General features: G+C 47.2%; 1 protein-coding gene and 1 long non-coding RNA gene across 4 annotated transcripts in view; one reads left to right on the top strand and one right to left on the bottom strand.

Annotated features, from left to right (window-relative positions):
• Positions 1-489: 489 nt before the first annotated feature.
• abca4a (ATP-binding cassette, sub-family A (ABC1), member 4a) overlaps positions 490-24,247 on the bottom strand; it is a 24,890-nt gene continuing 1,132 nt past the window's right edge. The window contains exons 4-51 of one of the 2 annotated variants that reach the window (XM_058060464.2): positions 24,046-24,187; positions 23,827-23,966; positions 22,535-22,662; positions 22,241-22,438; positions 19,658-19,747; positions 17,559-17,793; positions 17,249-17,388; positions 15,589-15,705; positions 15,246-15,443; positions 13,868-14,073; positions 13,607-13,783; positions 13,308-13,530; positions 12,120-12,341; positions 11,845-12,049; positions 11,685-11,762; positions 11,108-11,260; positions 10,679-10,856; positions 10,467-10,598; positions 10,046-10,185; positions 9,840-9,977; positions 9,299-9,474; positions 9,124-9,226; positions 8,370-8,575; positions 8,221-8,275; positions 8,073-8,150; positions 7,752-7,921; positions 7,493-7,617; positions 5,877-5,975; positions 5,537-5,726; positions 5,361-5,455; positions 5,255-5,287; positions 5,084-5,189; positions 4,933-5,007; positions 4,696-4,865; positions 4,440-4,617; positions 4,247-4,362; positions 3,989-4,136; positions 3,779-3,902; positions 3,563-3,692; positions 3,367-3,487; positions 3,224-3,286; positions 3,050-3,156; positions 2,844-2,985; positions 1,819-1,953; positions 1,641-1,744; positions 1,481-1,573; positions 1,095-1,344; positions 490-1,023 (exon numbers count right to left, since the gene is read on the bottom strand). In XM_058060464.2, coding sequence (XP_057916447.2) covers positions 904-1,023; positions 1,095-1,344; positions 1,481-1,573; positions 1,641-1,744; positions 1,819-1,953; positions 2,844-2,985; positions 3,050-3,156; positions 3,224-3,286; positions 3,367-3,487; positions 3,563-3,692; positions 3,779-3,902; positions 3,989-4,136; positions 4,247-4,362; positions 4,440-4,617; positions 4,696-4,865; positions 4,933-5,007; positions 5,084-5,189; positions 5,255-5,287; positions 5,361-5,455; positions 5,537-5,726; positions 5,877-5,975; positions 7,493-7,617; positions 7,752-7,921; positions 8,073-8,150; positions 8,221-8,275; positions 8,370-8,575; positions 9,124-9,226; positions 9,299-9,474; positions 9,840-9,977; positions 10,046-10,185; positions 10,467-10,598; positions 10,679-10,856; positions 11,108-11,260; positions 11,685-11,762; positions 11,845-12,049; positions 12,120-12,341; positions 13,308-13,530; positions 13,607-13,783; positions 13,868-14,073; positions 15,246-15,443; positions 15,589-15,705; positions 17,249-17,388; positions 17,559-17,793; positions 19,658-19,747; positions 22,241-22,438; positions 22,535-22,662; positions 23,827-23,966; positions 24,046-24,187 — 6,752 coding nt within the window. In that variant the 3' untranslated portion in view covers positions 490-903. The remainder of the gene's footprint in view (positions 1,024-1,094; positions 1,345-1,480; positions 1,574-1,640; positions 1,745-1,818; positions 1,954-2,843; positions 2,986-3,049; positions 3,157-3,223; positions 3,287-3,366; positions 3,488-3,562; positions 3,693-3,778; positions 3,903-3,988; positions 4,137-4,246; positions 4,363-4,439; positions 4,618-4,695; positions 4,866-4,932; positions 5,008-5,083; positions 5,190-5,254; positions 5,288-5,360; positions 5,456-5,536; positions 5,727-5,876; positions 5,976-7,492; positions 7,618-7,751; positions 7,922-8,072; positions 8,151-8,220; positions 8,276-8,369; positions 8,576-9,123; positions 9,227-9,298; positions 9,475-9,839; positions 9,978-10,045; positions 10,186-10,466; positions 10,599-10,678; positions 10,857-11,107; positions 11,261-11,684; positions 11,763-11,844; positions 12,050-12,119; positions 12,342-13,307; positions 13,531-13,606; positions 13,784-13,867; positions 14,074-15,245; positions 15,444-15,588; positions 15,706-17,248; positions 17,389-17,558; positions 17,794-19,657; positions 19,748-22,240; positions 22,439-22,534; positions 22,663-23,826; positions 23,967-24,045; positions 24,188-24,247) is intronic. The other variant, XM_078790560.1, reaches the window with a different exon arrangement.
• Positions 12,855-24,247, top strand: part of LOC131108985 (uncharacterized) — a 22,109-nt gene continuing 10,716 nt past the window's right edge. The window contains exons 1-6 of one of the 2 annotated variants that reach the window (XR_013627367.1): positions 12,855-13,096; positions 13,207-13,713; positions 13,899-14,085; positions 19,830-19,950; positions 20,027-20,198; positions 22,555-22,808. This is a non-coding gene — a long non-coding RNA (uncharacterized LOC131108985). The remainder of the gene's footprint in view (positions 13,097-13,206; positions 13,714-13,898; positions 14,086-19,829; positions 19,951-20,026; positions 20,199-22,554; positions 22,809-24,247) is intronic. The other variant, XR_013627368.1, reaches the window with a different exon arrangement.

Raw genomic sequence — 24,247 nt, 5'->3', positions numbered from 1 at the left:
ACATTTCATTTTCACCTGAATGCATTCATATTTTCACCATTGACAGGAAACTCCTCCAGCTCACAGTAGATGCAGTACCGACTTTTTCCAGCAGATGGCAGCCGGAGCACCTTCTTTGAGGTACGTTTAGTCATTTATGTCTTTGAAAAATCATTCAAGTTGCGATTCTTCATATATATACGCTTTTCTGGTGTGCGTATTTATATTTGTTGTTCATTTTCTGATAGTTGGAAGTTGTATTCGTTAGCTAGATGCATTTTAGTCTTCCCTTGCAAACATTGCTAGTGTCATTGCCGGGCTGATTTACCATTACTGACCACAGGAGGGCGCCAAAGGCTTCATATACCCGACTGCACAATAGGAAGCCACTTTGAATCTTTTTTATTCTGAGTGAAAGGAGGTCATTAGGAGGTCATTTCATGGCTTTCTTTCCATTAGGTGGAGCCCCATTCGTGTATTTCAAATCATAAGGCTGAATGTACCATATAGTCCAGTAGGAAATATCTTTTATTTGTGTTACCGCAACATCACAATCATGCTTCATGTTACCAAAGTCCGAATCAGGACAAAAACAATTAGCTGTTGCAGGCTGCCAACCTCAGAGTAAAAAAAGCTGCAATGAACGCTGCATAAATAAAGTTTCTGGAACTAAAAAAAGGCATAAAACTGCTTGGCATGTGAAGTAAAAGCTCCCACCCACTGACATCAGTCGTGGTCCTTGTCCCGCCCCCCTAGTGAGCCCAAGTGGCAGCTAAGTGCAGGCACGTCGAAAAACAATCACTGCAGGCCGGCGCAGTCGTTCAGGCTCCACGTGCACGCTATCGCCGCATGGCAAGGTTTAAGGTGCGCTTCAAGGGTTCAAACTGCATCTTCTCATCTAGCTCAGCGTGCTGAAAGAAATGTTTACTTCCTTGCTCCCTCGGCGGGGGTTCCGTGACCGCCTTGCCGTGCCCCTGCCGCTTTCGGATGCAAAACAATGGCGTCGTCTTCTCTTGATTGTTGTTTGGCAAAATTCACAAACACCTTCAAGATGGCACACACAAGCAAGCTCTGTGAGAAAAGCCGATTTATTTTCCTCGTCAGACCTTCTTTACCTGATCCAGAGTGCTCTGAGACACCGAGTAGTCCTCGATGTTGAGCTTGTCTTTGTTGGCCAGGACCATCTGGAAGATCCTGGCCAGGGACGAGGAGGCGATTTTGTACTGCAGGGTGTTGTGGTGTTTTTCTCTCTGGATGCAGCCGGGGAACGTGCTCTCCATGAAGGCCTCGGCCGGGTTCAGATCGGGGGCGCAGCCCGCCTTGGAGGCCCTGATCTTCATGGTGACCACGTAGCCATCACCAAACCTGGGTTCATATTGGAAGAATAAATGCGTACTGGAATATCTTCCAATACCGTGTCTGTAAGTCATGTGCAATTGGAATTATGCAACACTGGAGCCGTGCAGGGGCCATAGCTATTTCCCATTTTGAAGCCACCAACTTGTATTTGAGTTGCTGAATGGTCCCAAGACACTTGAAGGACCCGTTCACCATGATGGCCAAGCGCGTGCACAGCGCCTCGCATTCCTCCATGCTGTGAAGCGACAATCATTCGGTGGGCACCACGGATATTTAGAGATGAGCCCTTGGACCTTATTTACCTGTGCGAGGTGAGAACCACAGCTCTTCTGCCCTGAATCACGCTCACGATGGAGCTCCACAGGAAGCGCCTGGACAGCGGGTCCATGCCTGTGGTGGGCTCATCCTAATCGTTTCACAGAAAAAAACGTCTTTACTTGCGGACCTTGGCGTGACCTTCAGCGCGTCTTTGTGGCTCACCAGCAGCACCAAAGCAGGACAGCCGATCATGGCGATCGCTGTTGAGAGCTTCCTGCGGTTCCCTCCGCTGTAGGTGCCCGCACTTTGACCCGCATACTCGGAGAGACCCAGCTTTTGGATGGCCCACTCTGCAATCTGTAGAGAAACACAAGGTCCATCAAGGTCACACATTTGGGTGCACCTTGGAGTATTTTGGGGAGATGTTCCCATCCGGGCGGGGCTCAGAGTAGAGCTCTCCTTCACATCGAGAGGAGTCAGATGAGGTGGCTTGGGCATCTAGTCTGGATGCCTCCCGGGTGAGGTGTTCCGGGCATGCCCAGCCGGGAAAAGGCCCCGGGGCAGACCAAGGACACGCTGGAGGGATTATGTCTCACAGCTGTCCTGGGAATGTCTTGGTGTCCTCCCGGTGGAGCTGGAGGAGGTGGCCGGGGACCGGGAAGACTGCTGCCCCCGCGACCCGGACCCGGATAAGTGGAGGAAAATGGATGGATGGTTCCCATCAGGTTTTATTCTGCCGATACCGATCACGTTAACTGAAAACCTGAATGAAACGCAGGTTTGCCCGCCTCCGCTAGGCCCCCCCAGCTGCATCCGCTGATACAGCCGACTCCTTCCTCTGTGCCCACGGCATCCCGGAGAGCAGACGACATGCCGACACTCATCCGTCAGCCTGGCAGTGTGCACACACACGTTTCAAGCGTGGCACACGTGCGTCACGTTATTCGTAGCTCGAAGTGGACTCGTACACGACGAGTTCCCGATCTCATTCCACATCACCGAACGGCAGGAGCGGCATACACAGTCGTTCCGCACCACTTCGGGCCTCAAATTTTGCAGCTTCACTTGATCAGTCTTTCCAAAAAACTAATTAATAAATGATTGCTGTTTTGTTAATTTTGTTAAATTGTGGAAGTAATTAATGACACCAACCAAAGACTGTGGTTTAATCTCAGCAGGCTAAGTAGCAAGCAGCAGGAAACAAACTATTATAGTCTGGAAGACACCGTCGTTTCGCTCCTTCTCACCCTGCTGATCTCAGCCTCAGGGACCCCCCGCAGGCGAGCGTAGAGGTGGAGGTGTTCTCTTCCTGTCAGAAGTTCATCGATGGCGTCAAACTGGGGGCAGTAGCCCATGTTTTGGTGGACGTCCAGGATGTTGGTCAAAATGCTGAATTACAAAACACATGTTAGCATACATTCGTTGCGAGTAAAGGCCAAAGGATACGACAGACCTGTGCCCGGTCACGGAGGCGTCCCCCGAGGTGACATCAATGTCTCCAGTTAACATCTTAAACGTGGTGGTCTTCCCGGCGCCGTTGACCCCCAGCAGACCAAAACACTGCAAAAATACAAACGATATACGGCATCAATAACATCATTTGTACTTCATGTCCGACTTTGCCAACCTCTCCCGGCGAAACTCCGATGCAGATCTGATCCACGGCAGGAGTGATGGTTCCTGTGTATATCTGACAAACACGACAATTATGGATTTCAAAATAAAGTACACAATTAAATCTATCCTGCATTACCGGTGAAAGCATCTCACCTTACATAGATCTCGTACGTGTAAAATATCGTTTGTTTTTATACTTTTGTAAACCCGCTGTCTTTCCTCTGCTACGTCCAAATCCTCATCCAGGATAGACGGGTTTGGGCGGTCTGGTATCCTGACGACGTAAATGTAGACGGCAGAACATCATCACTCTTTATGCTTTGTGAAAAAAAAAAATGAGTGAGCTCACCAGTGATCCAGGAAGAAGCGATACTGGCATAAAATATTGAGGATGAAATATACGAATCCTTCGACCGCCATGCAGAACAGGTTCTTTCCGATGAAGTCCCAGTCGTAAGGGTCTGGACTGTGATCCTCACCTGGAAGTCAGGGACACGAACCAGAAATAAATCTAATCTAAAAATAATCTCAATAAAAAGCACGTATATTTCCAGAAGGCTATTACCAAAGCGAGTGAAGACATCGGTCACAGCCTGGTTGATGGCCATGTCGATGAGGCCCCTGCCCAGGCAGTAGTGGGGGAAGATGAGCAGCACCGTCTTCAGCAGCTGGTTGATTTTGTACAGAGCCTTGATTAAATTAAACCAAAATAGAGTCAAAGTGCTAGAAGGTATGCAACATGGAACTTAATAGAACCGGGCGGCTTCATTCTCACTGTGGTGCCTTCAAAAAGGTCTAGGATGAAGGTGACGGCGCTGCTGTTGATGCCGATGAAGAGGTTGATGCACGACAGAGACACGTAAGCCGTGCTGGGCACGTTGAATACGTAGGACACGGGGTACATCATGGGCGTGACGGACCAGCTGGCAGAGACAGCAGGACTAATTCCTGTTACCGGACTTTGGGTTGGGTAGCTTGGGTTCTACTGGCTATGTCGTGTATTTATTATGATGTCAATCATTCCATACTTTACCCATAAAGCATAAGCAATGCAACGAGTGGCTGAAGGTTGCTTGGCGATGTGTAGCACTTCTTATCGAAAAAGATGAAGATTTGCACCACCATCAGCGCACTGATGGAGTAATTTACCTGCAATGCCAAAAATAACCTGTTGCTATTTACGGTCCAGGTGACATCATGAGTAACTTCCCAAAGCTGATGGGTACCATGTCCCAGACGAAGTTGGCCATCCAGTAGACGCAGGGGTTGACTCCACTCACAAACTGCAAATGTTTGGCCTGGGTGACCCTCTCCTGGATGAGATAGAGGACAAAGCTAGCCGGGACGAAAGACATGGCGAAGATGACGCAGATGGCCACCACCGCATCCACCGACGTGTTCAAGCTGCAGTAAAAAAAAACATGTCATCCATCTAACCATCACGGGTAGCTTCATCACGGGAATGACGGATCTTCTACTTACACGGTGATTTCAGACAGCTGCTCTTTTGTGAGATTGAGAGGATGGTTTATGGCGGTTATTCCGTACTCATCCAGATTAGTGCCTTTGGGCAAGTTTGCACGGAGGATGGCGTTGTTTGCTACGTTCAGGAAAGACACCATGGCGTGCCAGCCCTTGTTGTTGTACCACACCTGGACCACCGCAGGACTGATGCTTTAACATCAGCATTCACCACAATGGAACACGATCAGCACTTGCCTTTACGTTGTTCTCCGTCTCCATGTACCTGAGGAACGTGCCGACTTCCCTCAGCGTTTCTTTGCAGTAGTCACCCTGCCGTGGCACAAATACGACTAATAAGAATAATAATAAGAGACCAGTACTAAAGTACTAGTATTCAGGATTATACCCCCGTAACATTCAGCAGTTGTCCCAGTTGAAATGCCGCATCCTGGATAAGCTTTGGCTGAAGATCTAAAACAGGAAGTTGACCTCCTACTGATATTCCCCCATACCTGGAAAAACCACAGCCACACGTCCTATGAGTCTGCACTTCACACTTGGACTTGGATTGCAGTACCTTTGCTCGTTCACCCAATATTTGCTCTTCAAGCTGAAACGACATTGCAGATTCTTTCATGAGATGTGGACTTCCAGCCATGTGATTGGTGCAAATTGGTACAAACCTGGTTCTGATGAGACCCGGGTAGGTTTTCACCAGGTAGTCTGAGATGTTCCTGCCTGTCAGATCCATGACAACGTCTCCCGTTGACTGAATTCTCTGATACGCAACAACAACAACAAACACGCAATATGAAACCCTCCGCCGGAACGCCGGTCCTGACCTCTCTGTGGCGTGTACCTGCGGAGGCGGAAGTCCTCCGGCGCCCTCGCCACACGTGGGCAGCATGGTGAGTTTCCTGTCGGTGCTGCACTGACAGTCGGGGGACGGTTTGACGGAGGTCCATTCGGGACCGGCCAGCATCTCCATCACCGAGAGGTTAACCAGGGGCGTCTCCCACTCGGTGGTGATGTTATTACACGGGAAATCTCTGGCAGGGAGAGGAGATCCACCCGTGTGGGTAAACACTTCAAATAGGATTTATCCTCACATGTTCTCCTTGTGTTTTGCCACCGAGGAATTTTAACCCCCGAAAGGTCAAAATGTCATGTGATTGCTGTAAAAGTGGACATCGACTTACTCCAGTGGTTCCTCCGCCATGCAGCGAGTCCCAAAGCCCGGCTTGTCCAGCAGCACCTCCCCTAAATGTCTCGTTTGAGCATCCAGTGGACGCTCATTACTACGACATAAAAGTGTCTCATGTTGGTTGGACTCGTGCAGCAGACTAACACGCTAAGTGAGGCAACATTGGTGTCAAAAAACACGCTAACTGGGGTTCCACAGTATGATGAAGTGCAGCAGTGTAGTACGTGGTATATGGTGTGTACTGGTACGTGGTATATGGTGTATGCTAGTACTTGGTATATGGTGTATGCTAGTACGTGGTATATGGTGTGTACTGGTGTGTGGTACTGGTGTGTACTGGTGTGTGGTACTGGTGTGTACTGGTGTGTGGTACTGGTGTGTACTGGTGTGTGGTACTGGTGTGTACTGGTATGTGGTACTGGTGTGTACTGGTGTGTGGTACTGGTGTGTACTGGTGTGTGGTACTGGTGTGTACTGGTGTGTGGTACTGGTGTGTACTGGTATGTGGTATATGGTGTGTACTGGTATGTGGTATATGGTGTGTACTGGTGTGTGGTACTGGTGTGTGGTACTGGTGTGTGGTACTGGTGTGTGGTACTAGTGTGTGGTACTGGTGTGTACTAGTGTGTGGTACTGGTGTGTACTAGTGTGTGGTACTGGTGTGTGGTACTAGTGTGTGGTACTGGTGTGTGGTACGTACTGGTGTGTACTAGTGTGTGGTACGTACTGGTGTGTACTAGTGTGTGGTACGTACTGGTGTGTACTAGTGTGTGGTATGTACTGGTGTGTACTAGTGTGTGGTACGTACTGGTGTGTACTAGTGTGTGGTACGTACTGATGTGTACTAGTGTGTGGTACTGGTGTGTGGTACTAGTGTGTGGTACTGGTGTGTGGTACTGGTGTGTGGTACTGGTGTGTGGTACGTACTGGTATGTACTAGTGTGTGGTACGTACTGGTGTGTACTAGTGTGTGGTACGTACTGGTGTGTACTAGTGTGTGGTACGTACTGGTGTGTACTAGTGGTGTGTGGTACATACTGGTGTGTACTAGTGTGTGGTATATGGTACTGGTGTGTACCAGTGTGTGGTATATGGTACTGGTGTGTACCAGTGTGTGGTATATGGTATTGGTGTGTACCAGTGTGTGGTATATGGTACTGGTGTGTACCAGTGTGTGGTATATGGTACTGGTGTGTACCAGTGTGTGGTATATGGTACTGGTGTGTACTAGTGTGTGGTATATGGTACTGGTGTGTACCAATGTGTGGTATATGGTACTGGTGTGTACCAGTGTGTGGTATATGGTACTGGTGTGTACTAGTGTGTGGTATATGGTACTGGTGTGTACTAGTGTGTGGTATATGGTACTGGTGTGTACTAGTGTGTGGTATATGGTACTGGTGTGTACTAGTGTGTGGTATATGGTACTGGTGTGTATTAGTGTGTGGTATATGGTACTGGTGTGTACTAGTGTGTGGTATATGGTACTGGTGTGTACTAGTGTGTGGTATGTGGTACTGGTGTATGGTACTATGGGCCGTTTGCGGACCGCTTGAAAAAGTCTGGACACCCCTGGTCTAACTAACTCTTCACAGCCGGTCTCGGCCTCACCTGAAGAAGGTGTACTGTCTCCCATACATCCACGGACTGAGAGTCACACTTGGATACTCCCCAAACGGCGGAACGATCAGCGTGAAGGTCAACGCCAGGAAAACAAAACTGGCGGGTAAAACAATCTAACAGAAACAGAGAAGTCACCGTCTGGAAATATGACATCCAGCTTTACTTGAGGCGGCAAACCAACACAATTATGACCCCCCCCCCGCCCCGAGACTGATTCTCAATAGAACCGTCAAGCCGCCAAGGATACCTGAGCCAGGAAGTCCTTGCAGGAGCGGGTGGCGTGGTGCAGCCTCTTGATCAACAGCGCAAAGAACTGCTTGACGGCCAAACAAAGACCTCTGACCTGGTAGGATCCCCGCCCGGCGTTATCTTCCGGACCATCACACGGGCCGCTGCTGTGCGGATCCCCGTCTGACTCTGCGGACACACGGGTCAGGTGAAGGCGTGTGCACGTTTGGAAGCAGGAAAGGCAGCAAAGCCAGCAAGCAGCACCAGCGAAGAACATGCATATTTTTATCCCCCCTAAAGCAGCAGCAGCATCTCTGCAGAGCAGGAAGACCAACGCTACCTTCAGGCTCCATAGCGATTGCCACTCTGTTGAATCCACAGAGACTAGCGCGAGACGTCTGCTGTAATGATTTATTGTCTGAGAGACGTGGACCACGCGTTAAAAGGGACACAAACGCAGAGCAAGAAGCTTGATTTCCTTAGTTTACCTTCAAAGCATTTCTTGCTGCTTGCGTAGCCATCAGCTGTGACTTTTAAGAAAATCTACAAGAACACCAAGAAGAACTTAGCGTCTGAGAGGAACACAGACGAGACATCACGGAATTGGAACTGACTGATTAATGTGCATGCATGTCACCTCTTCCAGCGACGTGTCAGACACACCGAAGCTGCTGAGGCCGATGTCCTCCAGGGTTTCCTCCAGCTCCCTGAACAGGCTGGCGTAGGCCCTGGGCTGGAAGTCGCGGCTGGGAAGCAGGTAGGTCATCTCCTGGCCGATGGCCTCGATCAGACGAGCTTGCGGCACGTGGTGATGTACCAGGGCTGTGATGCGTTCAATGTTACCTGGAGGTGCACAACTGATATTATATTCTATTGTGTGTGTGTTTTTTTAGACGTGTTCTTGGTTTTCGCTAAACCCTTTCAGGCTGAGGTTAGATTCCATTTGAAAGCAAAATAGACTAAACAGGGGCGGCACAGTGGTCTAGTGGTTAGCGCGCAGACCTCACAGCTAGGAGACCAGGGTTCAATTCCACCCTCGGCCATCTCTGTGTGGAGTTTGCATGTTCTCCCTGTGCATGCGTGGGTTTTCTCCGGGTACTCCGGTTTCCTCCCACATTCCAAAAAACATGCTAGGTTAATTGGCGACTTTTTGTCCATAGGTATGAATGTGAGTGTGAATGGTTGTTTGTCTATATGTGCCCTGTGATTGGCTGGCGACCAGTCCAGGGTGTACCCCGCCTCTCGCCCAAAGACAGCTGGGATAGGCTCCAGCACCCCCGCGACCCTCGTGAGGAAAAAGCGGTAGAAAATGAATGAATGAATGAATAGACTAAACAGGTCTAAAACTAAAAAAAGAGTTAATGCATTAATCCAGCTCACACAGACTTTACCGTCCATTTGTCTGTCTGGAGTCGCCGTCTCCTCCCGGTCGGCTTTAAACTTCAAACACTTGGAGCACTTACAGGAGCAGTTTTCCGCACACACGTCAGCATCCTGCCAGGACAGAGTGGCGTTTCATGTCAACACCAACGCTTTCATTTGTCCTCCATTTCTAATCAAACGTACCCCACCGCTGGATTTCATTCTCCGAACAAGAGTGAGGTAGAAGCCGGCGCCAAAGCAGTTCTTGAGAAAGATGGGGGATCCGCAGCAGTAGAGGCGCCCCTGGGAGATGATAGCCACTCGGTCGCTCAGCAGGTCGGCCTCGTCCATGTGGTGGGTGGACATGATGACCGTGCAACCTGAAACAAAGACGGGATGGAGTAGAATTCCTCAGTATTTGTGTATTTCCTCCATAATTAGCCTCTGCAAGATAACTTTTTGTTTGCATCTCCGTGAGTGGCTTCAAACATCTCTTTACCACTTCCTCTTTGCCATGAGGGAGCCATAGCGAATCAGGAGGGGAGCTTTATGTCAGCCGACTCATGTCATTGGACATCTACCAAACTTGGTAATCAACCTGTAGCTCTCACTTGAAGTACACATGCTCTAGTACTTATGGAGTATAATAACTACAATTATTCTTACACCATTCCACTTAGTAGTATCAGTCATGTTTGTGTTTATAGGAAGCATTCTGTATAGTGACCCCTCCCCGAAATGTTACCTGCACGGTATTTGAGCAGCAGATCCCAAATGGAGCGTCGGGAGTAGGGATCCACCCCTGACGTGGGCTCATCCAGGATGACCACCTTTGCTCCACCAACGAAGGCCAGAGCCACCGATAGCTTCCTCTGCATGCCTCCTGGATACATGAATGCTAATCTCATACTGCATTTTTTTTTTTTTTAAAGACAAAGTGTTCCGTCCAACCTGACAGATTCTGGATCAGCTCATCTCTCTTGTGGGGTAGACCCAAGTCCTGTAGCATGTTCTCGACCTCTTCCTCAGCTTCTGCTTTTGCACGGCCTTTCAGTAGCGAGTGGAAGAGGATATGCTCCGCTACTGTCATACTGGAAACAGAACATTCATGTTTAGTCCAGGACTAGGTTGTCTTTTTAAGTCTAGGTTGGACTATCAAGTCTAAGTAACCTAACCCCATCATATAAATACCTACCAGCAAGATTAAACCCCTATCTACTCGCTGCAAAGCATGCTAGGTCATTATGGTTACACCCCTACTACATCCCTTTCATGCAAAGCAGAGTTTTTCCCCTGCGGATAGCGCCATCCCACCACTCTATTTCAATGTCAAACATGATCTGGTCTGTTAGGGAGGCAGCAGGTGACGTACTACTGAAAGAGGGTGTTATGCTGTGGGCACATTCCAAGAGACAAGCGGATGGCGTCCATGTCCGTGCGTATGTCTTTTCCGTAAACGGTCGCGGTGCCCGAGGTGGGGGGGAACATACCGGTCAGGATGGACCTGGGAGAACCAAACAGAAGTATTAGCACCTCCAGCAGGTCCGGTGTGGATGCACAGTATCTGCGATGACAGGCACGTACATGGTGGTGGTCTTGCCGGCGCCATTGTGACCCAGAAAGGCAGTGATGTGGTTCTCGAAGAAGCTGAGCGTGAGCCCGTTCACGGCAGGTCTGGGGCTGCCGTTGAACACTTTGACCAGGTTCTGGATGCAGACGCCTTTCACCAAGTCGGCCGGCTCCGCCTCGAAGAACGGCTGGCCTGAACGAGTAATAACACAGATAACATTTTTCATAGAAATTGTACATTTTTTGTTTATTTTTATTATTATTGTATTGATTTTAGTTTTTTTCGCCATTTTTCCCAACTAGGTCATTAACACCTATTGGAAGCCTTTGTTCCTCATTTGCATATTGTAACAACACACAAAAGTGGCATCATGCATTGTGACTTGAAAAAGGAAGGATGATGTTCCAGCACATTTTAATGAAGCCATTGAACATCACTGATACCGTCTGTCTCCCGGCCCCCTGGCCCTGCAGCATCTCCCCGAGCTTGGTGTTCACATATAGTCGCCGTCTCCTGCTGCTCTTCTTTCTGCGGTTCTCCTTGCTCTACACTTGCTGAGTCAGCAAAGACTTTTTTGGACTGCTCCTGTTTCTTGTCTGAAAAATGGAATCGGGGAAAAAACAAAGCAGTTAGTAGTTTAGAACTTAGGTATTAGAGCCCTCTCTACATAAAATAACACCCCTATAGTCACCTTTACACTCTTATTACCCAATATAGTCGACATAATACAAGAAAATCAGACATAATGTTGGACAGGAAGTGACATCGGAGGTTCAGACTTGTTTTAGCTTGGTGCAGGTTACATAGGTGATTTTAGGGAGCGCTTTTGTGTCTCACCCAACATTAGTGACATCTAGTGGCCAGCGTAGAATACTACATATCACAATGTCTGAATGCCCTGTATTTGTATTTTTCTTCCTTTAGCCATCGTATTACTGTATGTCATCTTTTTTAATGTCTTAAAGTGTGTATCTTGTTTCTTTTAATAATATTAATAATTCTGGGGAAGTATCAGCCTACCTGTATCTGGAGCCACAGTATTGAGCCAATAGCAGGGCATGAGAGGGAAGTAAAATGGTCGTCTGATTCCATACTGACCTGTAAGAAGTATCAACAATGCATGCGATATTTAATACATGCAATATCATAAAGCATTACATTTTAGGTCTAAGAATCTGACCAGGGAAAATGTTGTCCAGGTACCAGGCGAGGAGAGCGTAGAGCACGGTGTCCACACCCATCATGCAGATGGACGTGAGGAAGGAGAACTCATCCCCTTCCAGAGGACTGGTCTGGATGTTGTCCCACTGCAGACCCTGACCTTGCTCTTCATACCGTGACAGGTATTCCGTCCCAAAACCGAACGCGACTTGAGACAGCAGACTCTGAGGGACGAGACACTTGAAAAATCAAACTCATGACTTGGAGGCGTTAGACCTTTGACCCTTCACCCACCACCAGGATCTTCATGTCTTTGGTGATGCGGTCCTGCCAAGCGAAGCAGAAGAGGTGCGGCAGGTAGAGGGCGAAGTAGATGATCCCGCAGCAGGCTGCTGCCAGGTTGGCGTGGTTGAAGAAGACGCTGAGGAGGAAGCATTGCATGATGGTGGCCGTGGTGAAGGTGAGGAGGAAGAGGAAGAGAATGAGGGGGTTGCTGTAGTTCAGAACCCTTCCTCCCTGCAAGACACGCAAAAGAACCGATACATGCCACAGAAATCATCAATACAAATGATATAATTTATCTTATTTATATCACTGTATAGTTTGTCATTACAATTAAATTCCAAAAAAAACTTTTGAATGACATTCAAAAAATGAAATAAAAATAGGGGGAACATGATAAAATATTGTGTCCAAAGTGTAACTAAAAAAAAAACACACAATTGAATAGAATAAAAAAAAACACAAAATCACCATGTCACACATCATAATACCACCATGTTTTTACAAGTATCTGCCGCTAGAGGTCCCCAAAGCCCATTGAGTTTAGTCTAGTCGTCCATCATAGTTAATTGCTCGATATAAAATTCAATGTTTATAAATTTTATATTTTTATAGTTAGGGGATAGAAAACCGGATCAGGACTTTCTAAATACAATTTTAACATTATTAGAGCTACATGAAATAACACCCCTTTACACTCCTATTCATGTTTCAACGGCATTGTCCATCTCTGAATGAGCTGAAACCACGCTCGCGAGAGCAGATGTTCACGCGATAACTCGCCGTATATACAGGAAGTTCTTGTCAACAACAGCCGTAGTTGCCTGCACCTCCGCGGTGCATAGAAATAAAACGTGCTACAAAAATACATTGATTAAATGATGCTGTGTAGTAGTTGAATACAGCCTAGTCGTTAAAAATATGCTGACGTAAAGAGGTTTTGTTTGCTATGCTTGGAACCGGTTAACCTGGATAAACGAGGGATTAGTGTACGTAGAAAAGTTTGTTTTTACAGAGTTCAGATGTTAATCATTGCTGCATAGTTGTTGCCGTGATTCCCATGATGTCATTCACGGTTTTGTTAATGATTTCTATGTAGCAACCAGTGAGCCACCGTTAGTCATTCATGAAGAACGTGGATGAAGTTATCGTTTGGCACCTGCCATCCATATAAGGGCAACCTGAACATGAAGATCTCACCATGATGATTCCTGTCAGGAGAGCAGTGCTGGTGCCCATCACAACAAAGCTGTCAATGAACCAGGTGGACCAGATGACACCATTCGAGACCCCCATCACCTTGAGGGTCTCCTTGAGACGGAGCTCCTTTTCCAGAACGATACTTTTGACTATCATGGAGACAGAGTACACCCAGGCCAGAACCATGAAGATGGGGAAACAGCGGTTCAGCGTGAGCATGAAGCTGCACAAACGAGAGCAGGGATGACGTTACAAAGTTTATTTTGGAGTGTGTGCGTATGTGTGTGTGCTTTACGTACAGATCATCCACATAACAAGGGTATGGCATCTGTTGCAGGTAAACACCCAGCGGCCATTCTTTCCCCGTTTGAGTCCGAATGATACCATGTTCTACGATATCCTGGAGGTAGGCAAACCCCCCCCAAACATAGCGCAGGTCATCCATCGGATCCGCCCTTGGGCCTGGGTCCCAATACCTGATAGAAATACACACATACCGGTGTATGTATACTGTATGTAATATTGAGTATTATAATTGCGATACACACACACACACTAACCTGTCTTTGACTTTATTGGTCCGCTCCACAGCATCGATATCCATACGGATCTTGAACTTTACATGAGGCGGGACTTTGGCACTCCAAGGGTGCATGTTCACAAAGACGAGGCCGGCCCAGAACTTGCCGTCCTCCAGCAGGTCCAAGGCCCGATAAGTGACTGCGTCCTCGTTGGGCAGAGCCTCAAATTTATCCAAGATCAGGCACTGGACCAGAGGGTAAGCAAATACAATAGTGACTGCATGCTGTAAATAATTTATACATGTAAGTAATATATATAATACATAGAATGCTAATAAATAATAGAAAAATGAACATATAAAGAAATTGTTAGCATGATTTTATATCCCAGTGACATTTTACGGGCCGCTTCCAGCAAAGAATCCAAACATCTCGATCTCCATAACAACCGATTCTTCCGAGATAGCATGCAAAGAGAGCATCCAAAACCCATCTCACACACCCATGCAATTTGCTGGCAACCCCGGCCACGCTGTCAATTCACACCTTCTAGAACGTTTTTCCCATGCATTAAACACACGCACACAAGTGATTCCATTTCAAACCCCAACATTAAACTTGCCAAAGGATCCACCCCGTCAACACTAGCGGTCCAGTGTGTGGCGTGATTGGCATGCATACCACCAACGTGCAGCCGGCCAAGCAAGCGGCCCTCAAACCGGCGCTCATTGTAGTCGCTCCATAAAAGATGGTGGGCCAAGTGACAGCTGTGTCTAATCAACCTCAGGCGTTCCCACTCTCCCTGTCACACTCAAGTGCTGTAAGCTTTAACTTGGACAAAAACAAAGAGCACCAGCCATCCACCCAACCGTGCCCCCCGTGTCACCCCCCAGTGGGATAGACCCCCTCATCCTGATAAGCCCCTATGGGCTTTGGTATTGGCCCACTTAGCCGCGGAGGTCCCTCTTCATGCTTTGTTTTACATTTGAAATAAAAATGAAAAAAGGCCTCCACTCCATCAACAGTAAACAGAAGAGAGTCGACAGCGAGTCTTGCTCGCCTGGCTGTCGTCCACGCTGGGCTTTGCCAAGTTTGCGGATGGGGGACAAATTGGCAAAGTTGCCAAGCTAAAAGGACAGCTTATCCAAACGCTCGTATCGCGTCAAAGATGGAGCACAACAGACGGCTTTTAAGCAGGCTAATGAAATCAACAAGTGACAGCGCCTGTGTTCACTTGGATTATGGGATGAATGGACCACTTCAACAATGTGACAGCTCAGGTAAAGACAAATGTCAAGAGTCCAAGTGGCTAGCTTAGTTAGACCCGTCGTCCGCGTGCGTGGGTGGGCACCAAAAACTGCCTCACTAGTTTTATTTGATTCGATTTTGCCATTATACTTCTGCCCAATTCACTCACCTCTGCATATTGATTCAGCATCCCAATGACCCGGTCCGTGAGGGTGAAGATGTCCCGCCAATCAAAATCTGGCATGTTGGCTTGCCGGTCCTCAGGTGCGCCGTTGTGCAGGAAGTTGAGGATGTGTTGGGTGGCAAACGGCGCCTCCTCTAGACTCCGGTCGATGAAATCCATCACTGACGGGTTCTTGAAAGTGTCCTGACATTGACAATCTATTTAATTAATGTATTATATTCGGGCCAATAAAAAATAGCTGCGTGCTGAAAACGGCCCTCGGGACACACTTTGATTACCACTGACATAAAGCCTGATCAGCACAGATTTCATCAGGAGTATTTCATACCCGTATCATTTTGACTTGGACTCCATGTTGGAAGAACGCCCAGACCTGCGGAGCCACTTCTTCCCAGGCTCTCCCCATGGTCTTCAAGCGTTGCAGCTCTTCAAAAGTGGAATTGGCCTACAGGAGAGATGCTGGTGTGAATGCGTGTCAAAGTTGACAAACGGCACCGAAAATGGCAGAATTTATTCCACGCGCTTGTGTACAAAACCGCCAAACCCGCCCGGTATCCTCCTAATCTCCGGCGACATAGCATTCCCACATGAAAGTCCCAAAACAGGCTTTGCAAAGACAACACGCATGTTCTCACACAAGGAATTTCTGCAGGCCGCGCACTTCAGATAGCTAGCGAATGTGCGACAAATGTCAAATATTTGCAGCCAGCTTATCGCTAAAAGCCAGAATGCGTGCGTAAATACAGTACTGTGTGTGTGTGTGTGTGTGTGAACAGTAAAGGCCGCATGCTATTGCAGCATTCAGCCGTACGGTGGGGGGTGAACGTGCTCCAGAGTACACCCAATTAAACGCCTTCCCTTTCTGTGTGTCTGATTTTGGATGACAATGAGGACAATGGAGCTGGGGGGGGGGGGGGGGACAATGGAGGCCGTTGGTGCCACGCATTCACCCTGACGAGTGAATCTTGGATTCCCACAAGTGAGTGCTTCCTCATTCCCGAGGTAGCAGGGGGACGGGCTGGAGAGGTTCCTTAAGGTCACTTGTTGATGCTACAAAGTACATCCTTGTAGCGGCTGCCTTCTGTGGAACACGGAATGCGTGTTTGCTTTTATCTTAGGGCGTGCTCACACATTAAAGCATTAAAGCGTAGGCGTAGGCACTCTGTGTTCAGCACATATGCAGGTATGACAAACATAATACAGAATGCAGATGAGGGCGCTGTGGTTTGGCAGCGCCGTACCCGATTTGTCCTACTCAAATATCATGACACATCTACTCCATCAATACTATCAGGAGAACCAGAAGATAGAGCAGGAGGAGCCACCAGGCGAGGCCTAGCAAGGTGCACTGTATTCAGGCACACGCTCCGAGCAGTCGGCTTGAAGCCACGGAGGGCTCTGGCAAACATTTTATACTTTTCAAATGCTCTGGTGCTGGCCATTCAGGTGGCTTTTTGGGTTAGGTTTTTGGGTTTGTTATCCCCCCCCCCCCATCATGTCCTTCCTCTTAAAATTGAGCATTTATTGATAGTATGTCATTAATCCCCAATACCGGACAAATAATTATCGTGCACTCAAGTCACGGATGAACCCGGCTTTTTGGGACGATTAAGACCCCCATGTGAGGTGGAAGAGGAAAACAAAGGGGGGCATGAAAGGTCAGCGAGTGTGACTGGATGTTTTTAGGAGCAAACCGCGACGCTTGCCCAAGAGCAGAGAAGCCATGGCGCCAGCCGACTGTGTGATCGTCACCCACAGCCCATCAGCTTGGGCTCCTCCTTTGGAACCAAGCCATCCATGACCGCTCACACCCCCTGAGGGGCTTTGACCAGCACGTATCTACATCTGGATACAAAGGCTCGGACATGACATGAGGAAAGCTGATCCCCTTTTGAGGGGGCTGTTGTTCCCTGCGGAGTGGCTGCTCTACTCCCAAAAATCCAAGAATGTAGAAAGTTTCATGTTTGTGTCGGCAAAAGGCAACTTACATTTCTTATGATCATTCTCACAGCAGGTGAGTCGGGGGCGTAGAGGATCTTGCCCATCAGCATGGGCTTGAGTGAGTTCCACACGATCCTGGAAGCGGGGTTGGATTCCAGTTCGCTCATCAGATCATTGCAGAAAGGAGCTGGGGGGGGCAAAGGCGTGGGTTATATGAACCATGCATTCCAACGCAATGACGCTATCAGGCATCAGTCAGTTGTGCAAAGGATTCTTGGAAGGTTGACTGACAGCCAAATATCGTACTCTCATCCATGGATTAATACCGTGAGTGGGTATAAGAAGTGAAACACTCACTGGTGTTGTTGTCATAGGTGTGCCGCCCCGGCCTTCCGCCCCTGTTGATGCCCAGGAAAGCTTTGTAGTTGTTGTCCTCGTACCAGTTAAAGGAGGCCACTCGGGAGAAGGCCCCCTCTGTGTAGCCGCACACGAGGCTGGATGCAGCCGCCATCACCTGCCTGAAGGATGGCTCGCTCTGGAAGAGAGGCGTCAAGACCTGGAGGAGCTCCCTGGTGCTGCTTCTCCTCAACAACTGGCAGAATCCGAACAGTGGGAAAGGAAAAGATTCCTTTTAGTCCAGGCAGATGCAAATAATATCATACCATATATCAATACCATATATACAGTACAGTAATATGCCCCCTAAAGACAACATCTGAGCAGAAAGTGCAATGATTACTCAGAAACTAGGACATAATTTAACAATAAATCTAAAAAAAAAAGCAACAAAACATGGGAGAGGGTCATAAAAATATGGCATTTTATCAGCATAATTATAAAATTCAATTAATTAAAATAAAATTATATTTGTAAAATTCAGTTGGGGAAAAAGTTATAATTGAGAAAAAAATTACAAGACAGTTGAAATGATTGGAAATAAAAAAATCAGAAAGGGAAACAACCTTATTTGACAACATCCTAATATTGTGAGGAAAAATAATTTATTTAGCAAAGTTTGAAATAACAGAAAAACTTTGCCATTATTTCCTAAAACAAAAGTGCACCAGGGGTGTCCAGTCTTTGTCCATTGGGGGCGGCATCCTGAAAAAAGGCCTCCTGGCCCCACTGGTCTAAGCCTTCACATAACTTCATAAAAGTGTGGGAAAATGGATGTTGCAATAAGTCATCATAAGCTTATGATGACTCACGAGTGAAACATAACGTTACTGTAGCACGGGGTGATTTTAGGGCTGACTAAATGACACAAAAGAATAAAAACGGTAGGTCCCCTCCTGATTCGCAAGGTTGCACCAAAGGGCCATCAGGTGCAGGCAATCAGCGGCTTCTGCTCCTGGCTGGCTCACCAATTGTAGCGCCGGGTGATTTTAGGGCTATATGACTAAATGACGCAGAAGAATAGTTCTTGGGAGTCTGAACTGGTGTAAATGAGACACGGAAACAGGTGCTTTGCAGTGAAATCATATATTATAAACGGGGGAACAAATTGACAAACAAAAGCAAATTTTCACAAAAGGAGGATCACAGCAATCTTGGTCAAGTAGCTGGTATTGGTGGTACTGGTTTGATGAGTCTCGGTCACGGTAATGGTGGCTTTAGGAACTCCACTTTAGAGGAATGGTCCTTGATCCTTGAGTCCATTAGCCACAGAGTCAAAAGAAAAGTCCCTACCCATTCGCTGCCAGTTCGGAAGGCTTCCTTTGCTTGGTGTAGGACCAAAACAGTCTAAAAAAAACCTGACCTGCACCGGCCAGAAACAAACATGTCAGTCAACTTTACAAAATTTATTTAAACATTCTAATTACGTAGATGGCCACAGTTCACTCGTGGCATTCATCCCACCATTTCACGGCCGGTGAAATGGAAAAGGCTTACCGCAAAGTTGCTTTCTTTAGGTGTGATTTTGTGAAAAGGGTTGTGAGCATGCTGCTTGTTAACCAGCCACAGCAGAAGCCGCTTGACTCTGTGGCGTACCTGTGGAGCACCTCTGGCCCTTTAGTGCTTCCTTGCAGCACAGACAGCGAATCAGGAGGGAAACTACCGTCAGCTGACCAAGTCATATGGCTGCTCCTCATTAGGATGGTGGCATGACATGGGACATGGGTTACATGACCAACAGGTAAAACAGCTGAGACTGAAGCAACATTTTAAGGCTGCTTTATCCGCCCATTGACCTCCGTGATACATGCGTCACCTCGTCTCTTAGGATGCTATTTGGATTTTGATGATGTTTGTGTTATGGAGGCCAAAGGGGCCTTCCTCGTGTGCACTGAAGGATAGAGCCCACCCCCCGCCCCCACCCCCCACTGTCCGCATGTGCGTACAATCCCAGGCAAGAGGAAGCAAGTGTTTCCTGTTCAACTAAAAATAGCAGGCGGTGAACTTTTGAATGGCTCACGGCAGGGAATGCACCCCCCCCCTTTTTTTTCTTTTTTTACCTCTTGCAGTTTGTCTGAAGCGGCGGACACCACCTGGACCCAAAAGTGAATGTTGATGCCTTCGGAGTGTTTGTCCAGCACACGGGGAAGCTTGAAAAAGCAACAAACAAAAGTCTATTATTGCATGGAATAATATTATTGATAATATTATTGTTTTATTATTATTTCCAAGGATCCTTCCTCCGCCCTTTGGAGCTCTTCTGGTCTGCTGTGGTTTGTTTGCTTCAGACATGCTCAACAGGCTACATGAAGGAACATCCCGTGGTTACATGTGCACAAGCAGAGCATATGTCGTAGGTATTAGAATATTTTGTATTCATATTGGATCTATTTATTTATTGTATTTTTGTATCTTTATTTTATTTTTAGAATTTTGGCAACATGTTTTGGCCTCACAAGTGTCGGCACCAGGAAGAGAAGTTCCTTCTTGTTGAAGAACCAAGTCCTGCTTGAGCCCAAACACTGCTGACCCCGACGTGATCCACCTGCAACTTGCGGAGGAGGCTGAGTACCGCCGGACAAGGCTTAGTTGCCGCAAATGGTACCAGACCATTGGCACTTCCATATCATGTACCACATTTGAACCGTACATACTTGGTTCATGAGTATGGAGAGTTGCAAATGTTGGGTAGGGCCCCTTTAAGTTTGGGAAATGGATGCTTGAGGGTCTTGCCTCTTGCACACAATAGGCTTGAAGAACAGGAAGCAGGATTAGGCCAAGACAAAGACCAGAGGATACATCCTTCCTTTCTGACATCGCTCTCTATCTCAGCGCTTGTCTGTGTGTGTGTGTGTGTGTGTGTGTGTGTGTGTCTGTGTGTGTGTGTGCTTTCATAAAAGTGTCACATGTGTGACAGTTATGTGACTGAAGGCAGGGGTGTCCAAAGTGTGCCCAGGGGGCCATTTGTGGCCCGCTGCACATTCTTAAAATATAAAAAAAACAAAAAAAATGTTTTAAGCTGGAAAAATAGAAAAATTTGCAGTAATTTTATGAGAATATAATATAGAATATAGTATATATATATATTAGGCCAAAGTTGCAATCTTATTTTTCTGAAGTTGTATTATGAGACAACAAGGAGTGTCTCGTCCCTCAGCTAATGACATGACAAGGGCGAGCCCGACAGCTCGGCTAATGCTGTTTCACAAGTTCTGTAGCGCCCGGCGAACTATCTCGAGTATTTTGGCATGGCAACAGCACGCCGTCTCTTTTCTTGTGTTTACAAGCAAGATTTTTGAATCACATTAATAATCATGATTCACTCCTCAGCAACATGCCGGGTGTGATAATGACATTAGTTATTGGGATAATGCCTTTTTTAAAAAAAAATCATTTTCCTCACTGACAGATCGCTTGAATGCGAAAAGCAATGAGCTTAATGAGGCCTTTCTCTATTCATAAACGCTGGCAAACATGAGTGTCTGCTTATGAATCATTAATAATGCTTATGTAAGGTGTGAGGACAATAGTTGGGACAGTAGATGCTAAGCCAGAGGCCAGACTTCAGACTCGCACAAGACACTAACAATTGGAGGAAGTGCTTTTGCAAAGATGGCTGTTTTATCATGTCACACAGCTGTGGACGCTCCATCGCCCCAGCAGCCCCATCATCAGGTGCGAACCACTCACCCTAACCCTTCATAGCCCCATCAACCCTAAACCCAAATATGTCTTAAAATATTGGGTAATATGATTGTGACAGTGACTATAGGGGTGTTATTTAATGTCTAGAGGGCTCTAATAATGTTTCTAAAACTACTTAGAAGGTTTTCTATGCCTTAACTATGAAAATACTCCATTGAACAAGAAGGTGTGATGCTCTGTGTGTTGCTGTGTGGGCGTTCACTGTGTTTCCCAGCTGTGGCAGATTACCAATTAGCAATTAGCAATTAGGCCAACCTAAGCCAGCTACAGATGGAGGGCCCAGTGTTGTTTTCAGCACATGCTCATGTTTTGATGCTGCTTCCCGTTTGTTGGATTACCTGCTCATGTACTCCCATCAGTAGTAGCGTTCCTACATCTTCTCTGGCAAGTACCTTTTGTTTCTGTTTTGCTCTGGCGTTTTGTTGTGCTAGCATCCTGCTTAGTCAGACTCAAGCCTTCTTAGCTTTTTACAGCACCTTGGCTTTGAGTCTTTTTCCTTTTCAATTTTTGGTTGTACTTAGTCCTAGCCACGGTGCTACCCTACATCTTGGGTTCCTATCCTCACTGAACATCATACATAACATAAGGAATCCTACTGCTTATCATAGTCTGTAGTAGTGGCGATTAACAGACGGAAATGAGGGATTACTGTACTTCTTTTCTATGCTTTCAACTGTACGTTAGAGTTTAAAACGATAACATCAATAGAAGGTGGTGTGGTGTTATCATCTAGGAGTCCAGCAGAGGGCGCTGTCTCACAAGTCAATCCAGTCAACATTTTGTGGCAAGAAGAGGAATTTTTTGTCATTCACAGGATTTATGTTCCAAGAATCCGCAAAACTCAAAAAATTCAACAAATGGTGAATCAACTGAACGATACCCAAGCGAAGGGATGGGAATCGGGGCTATTAGTCGGCATACTTTTAAATGGGACTGACCATTCGGAAGAGCTTGAAAAAGTCCACGTTGGCGTAAAACTTGTCCTCGATGATCTGCAGCCGCTGCGGGGTGAGGGCGCACATGGCGTTGCGTACGGCGTGGAGCCCTTGGCGGTTGGGGAAAAACAGGAATCGTTCTAAAAGGTCCCTACTGCAGGCGATGTCCTTTAGATGCGTGTCCGGAACGCCAAAGGCAAACTGGGAAGAAAGGAGGACAGGATGTCAAATTCGGGATTTGGTGTATTTATTAGAAATCGTTTATCAGAGCGGTCGATACGAGAAATGGATGTTAACCTTTTCTGGCCTGATTTCAGCACTGACAAGATGATTGACAACAGACTGGGTGAGAGGAACATCTCTCAGAAGGAACGACGTCAGAGTCTCATCGTCCTTGAGGATGGACTCCACCTGGACTCCCCGGCCTGCATGGACGGAGGACAATGTGACGTTTCCCACGTGTGCTCCTTCCCGTAGTACAAGCGATGCAGCGCTCCCAATTCAAGTTCAAACCGAGATTAACCTGTTTGGGGAAGAAGCTGCCTCCATGGGGACGGCTGCGGCTCAGAAGGTAAGAGCAGGTTGTCCATTTAATCTCACTTGGCCCTACAATACCTGCTCCTTCAGGACATCAAGTCCTTGCGTGTAAGACTGTGAACCCGGAGACAAACCTGATGGCCCAATGTACAGTATATGGAAAATAATATACAATTTAAATGTAGAAAAAAATATATATATTTAACATAAAATAAACCAGACTATTAAAATAAAATAATTGGTCAATCAATAAAAAAATTGAAATAAAATAATTTATCCATCCATTTGGAAGTATGCTGGAGCCTATCCCAGCGTGCTTTAAGCGAGAGTCAGAGTTGAAAGTCTAATTTGGCAAAATTCTATAATTAAAACAATGTGGGAGTTATCCTAAGTATTGGCGCTATACGGTACTTTCAACAAGGAAACTCCCATCTCGATGAAGTGTGTTTCCTGGTATGATGTAATATTCTCTCCCAGGCTCATGGGAACTCAAGCCCCACTGGAATGTGCATCCATACACCGTGTACATGTTTCCATCTATGTCCCGTACGTTGTCCATTTCCCCATGATTCCTGATGTCATCATTCCAAACTGGAATGACACTTTGTCCCTTCCCACCCCCGAGATTAAGATTTGGACTAAAAATACAAGCGCAGATGTACAGCGTGTACATGTTTATACGAAAACACAACAGCACTGTTGGCACAGTGTCCCACAGGACGCACACTGTGGCTTCATTGTGCCTCGTGGTGGGGGGAGGCGGACGGGGGCGGGAGACTTGCTTTCCCACCAAATAAACGCCACCCGGCCAGAGAAAGTAAGCTGCTTACATTACGCATCTTTCTGGAGCCCATGTGATGTAATCCTGTTATGGTGGAAAAGTGTGAGGGAGAGTGTGATGACGAGCTTAACCCCATCATATTATGACGTTTATGCAACTTTCTTCTTCAAATATGACTTTTTTATTCTTGTACAAAAAATGATATTTTTAGAATGTGCCACACTTTGGTGACCCGTGCTTTTAATGGAAAACGAGGGATCAAAGAACTGACCTGAGACCAGTTCAGGGCGGGTACGCAGTGTGTCCATGAAGTTACCCATGGCTCTCACTTCCCTCCAGAGGCGTCCCATGGGGAGAAGCTGTGGATCACTAAAAAGAAGCTCCTGGGCGTCCGAGTAGAACCGGGCCAATCTAAGGCGAAAAACACAATAGCACTCATGCACGCGTACGTACGCACGCATACGGGAGCACGTGTCCACGTCGTGCTGACATTGAGTCGTTGTAGTTGGACACCAAGCCAGGCGATTCACCACGAGTGGGGTACTGGAAACAAGGGTTGTTGGCGTTGCAGAAGATCCCCTGGATCCACGGCAGCACGCCTGCAGAAGGCATGGCCTTGTTGGGGAAGTGGCCTGGGGAAGACGCCAAGTATGAGGACGGCCATACGTCCATCCTAACGGGAGACCGAGCGC

This window comes from Doryrhamphus excisus, linkage group LG5 (genome assembly GCF_037039965.1).
Source record: "Doryrhamphus excisus strain RoL-2023G ecotype Guam linkage group LG5, RoL_Dexc_Guam_v1.1, whole genome shotgun sequence".
Lineage (NCBI taxonomy): Eukaryota > Metazoa > Chordata > Actinopteri > Syngnathiformes > Syngnathidae > Doryrhamphus > Doryrhamphus excisus.
Note: the sequence above shows the minus strand (reverse complement) of the source record. Positions and strands in the feature narration are given on the sequence as shown.